Source organism: Oratosquilla oratoria, chromosome 17 (genome assembly GCF_046742065.1).
Source record: "Oratosquilla oratoria isolate Oo_2021 chromosome 17, ASM4674206v1, whole genome shotgun sequence".
NCBI lineage: Eukaryota > Metazoa > Arthropoda > Malacostraca > Stomatopoda > Squillidae > Oratosquilla > Oratosquilla oratoria.
The window spans coordinates 32974746-32977758 of record NC_134793.1 but is presented as its reverse complement, the minus strand read 5'-3'; the positions used below and the strand labels follow the sequence as shown (position 1 = coordinate 32977758).

Here is a 3013-nt window from a genome sequence, read left to right as displayed (position 1 = left end):
ACTATCGGAAATATATGATGCTGAACATAAGCTACAAGTGCAAAAGAACCTAAATTCTAAGAAGTTAACTGGGAATATCTAAATAATGATAAGTGAGATTCATCGAAGAGATAATCTAGATCTTATAATCATTCCATATTGTTATTTTAAGAAATCTAGAAAATTATGGAAAAGAAGTTAAATGGGAATATCTAAATAATGATAAATGAGAGTCATCAAAGAGATATTCATATTGTTATTTTAAGAAATCTAGAAAATTATGGAAAAGAATTTAAATGGGAATATTTGAATAATGAAAATGAGTCAATCATCGAAAAGAGAATCTAGATCCTATTCTCATTTCATATCGTTATTTTAGGAAATCTAGAAAAAATTATGGAAAATTGTATTTTTATTTTTACAGCGAACGAAGATGACGTAGGCAAACAGGAGCTTGGGAAAAACAGTAGGAACTACCGGTTTGGTGGAACGGTCGGGTAGAAAGGAAAACCAGTGCAACTGATAACCCTGAGTATTGACAATTGAGGGAAATTGACAGGGAGCGGGTTGACACCTATAAAAGAGGAGGACAAGGAGGACAAACCATCATTCATTAGCCTACGGTTCTTAACTGAAGATCCTCGCGACCCAAAATGGCTGCACGACTCGTTAGTGATCGCTTCCTGGTTTGTTTTGTGATTGTTAAGGATTTCACACCGCAGTTAGGATCTTATGATAATGGAAGTTCTTTTAATGCGCTTGTTGTAGTTTCACTTGTCGTAAATTTCATATCCAGATGAACGAAAAGGGGAAGAGTTGGGTTAAAATGGAATATTAATCAATCAAAATCCCCTTTTCCTCCAAACCATCTCCTCTCAACCAAATGTAAACGATTTACATTGTTCAGATATTAACCTCTAACAGATCCAGGGCGTCATGATAATAATAATAATGATAATAATAATAATAATAATGATAATAATAATAATAATAATAATAATAATAATAATAATAATAATAATAATAATAATAATAATAATAATAATAATAATGATAATAATAATAATAATAATAATAATGATAATGATGATAATAATGATAATAATGATAATAATAATAATGATCAATAATGAAATAATAATAATGATAATAATAGTAATAATAATAATAATAATGATAATAATAATAATAGTAATGATAATGATAATGATAATTGATAATAACAACAATAATAATTAATAATAATAATAATAATAATAATAATAATAATAATAATAATAATAATAATAATAATAATAATAATAATAATAATAATAATAATAATAATAATGATAAAACATTAAATGACTTGTAGTAGAACTTATGCACTCCCCGTCCATGACTGTTCTTTTACAGGTTCTTCTTTCGTTATGCATCTGTGCTACATCTGCTCAGCATTTCTTTGATCAGCAGCAGCGACATTTTACGAGTTCGCCAAGAGTCCTACAAAATCCTGCCGTCGAGATCCTTCGGGTGGACAGCGCTGGGCCTCGCCCGGACGGGTCCTACTCCTTCAGGTAAACAGATAATAAAGGATTATATCCTAGCTGGGCGCGTTCCTATATGCGTTCCCATGTGCGTTCCCCGGTGCGTTCCGCTTTAGTTTGGCCGCGGTTAGCGCTCCCAAACTATTAAAGCTATATATAGGTGCCGGTATAGTATTTGGCCTAACTTTTGGATGTGGCCTACGAAAGTTTACTTTGGTATAGTATGTGGCCTACCGGAATTTTATTTCGGTATGAACCTGTCTCTTAAGCTTTAATAGTTTGAGAGCGCTAACCACGGCCAAATTAAAGCGGAACGCACCGAGGAACGCACGTAGGAACGCACATAGGAACGCGACCAGTTCTAGTTTATATTATTCCAGAGATTTAGACATTCTTGAATTTCTCAGATTTCTTAGAATTATATTTTGATAGTCATGGGTTTCATTTGAGTACATTTTAGTAATAATAAATTAGTATTTGATATCACTCACCTTGTCAAAAGAAAACGGAATCTTTATTCTTCGCAAGACGTTTCGTTTATTAGAACTTATTAATTGCATAAAAGGCGTAGTGCTCCTTGAAGGTACACAGAGAGATTTTGTATTTCTGTAATGTTCTAGTCTCGTCTGCGACAGTTTTGTAATTGCTAAATGATGAAAACTTGGACCAATGTCCTTTGATTTACTTGAGTTTTATGCACACATCCACGAGAACCTCCTGAATTTGTCTGTCCCCATTAAACGTCGTCCTCTCAAGGCATCCTTCTGTGATGTCAGACGACTTAAAAATTATTTGTAGGATTCTATTTAATTCATTCCTATAAAAAATTTCAAAGATGTATTCTATATGTATATTAGCTTTTGGGTTTAAAAAATGAGGCTCGAAAGGGATTTCTCGAGATTCTCCATAGCTCTCTCGCTACCAGAGCTGGGTGCGTTCCTTTGTGCGTTCCTCGGTGCGTTCCTTTGTGCGTTCTTATATGCGTTCCTCGGTGCGTTCCGCTTTTGTTTGGCCGCCGCTTGCGCTCTCAAGCTATTAAAGCTTAAGAGACAGGTTCATACCGAAATAAAAGTTCGGTAGGCCACATACCAAAAGAGAATTTCCTATGCCACATCAAAAAGGTAGGCCACATACTATACCGGCACCTATATTGCTTTGATAGTTTAGGAGCGTTAACCGCGGCCAAACTAAAGCGGAACGCACAGAGGAATACATCTAGGAACGCACTGAGGAACGCGCCCAGCTCTGCTCGCTACCAAAGGAGTGCTAAAGAGGTGATCGGAAGAGTCTGGACGTAAACAAAACGAGACGAAATATCAACCGGTATGGAAGTTGTTAATTCCAACACACTCCAATCTAATCTATTCTTTTTTTTATTCTTGGCGACCCTTATCCATAAATCATCCTTATCTTGCCGTTTTTACTATATTCTCTCCACGACACTCAACCCATCTGCCATATACCACATGCTTGCATCTCTTATCTCATATATCTTCTGTACAGCTTCG

At 34.9% G+C, this 3013-nt stretch overlaps 1 protein-coding gene across 2 annotated transcripts in view; it reads left to right on the top strand.

The window, feature by feature from the left end:
• The first annotated feature begins 508 nt into the window (after positions 1-508).
• Positions 509-3013, top strand: part of LOC143034182 (cuticle protein AM1159-like) — a 4662-nt gene continuing 2157 nt past the window's right edge. The window contains exons 1-3 of one of the 2 annotated variants that reach the window (XM_076200127.1): positions 509-647; positions 1375-1535; positions 3009-3013. The exon at positions 3009-3013 is cut by the window's right edge and continues 79 nt beyond it. In XM_076200127.1, coding sequence (XP_076056242.1) covers positions 633-647; positions 1375-1535; positions 3009-3013 — 181 coding nt within the window. In that variant the 5' untranslated portion in view covers positions 509-632. Of the gene's footprint in view, positions 666-1374; positions 1536-3008 lie in introns of both variants that reach the window. The other variant, XM_076200125.1, reaches the window with a different exon arrangement.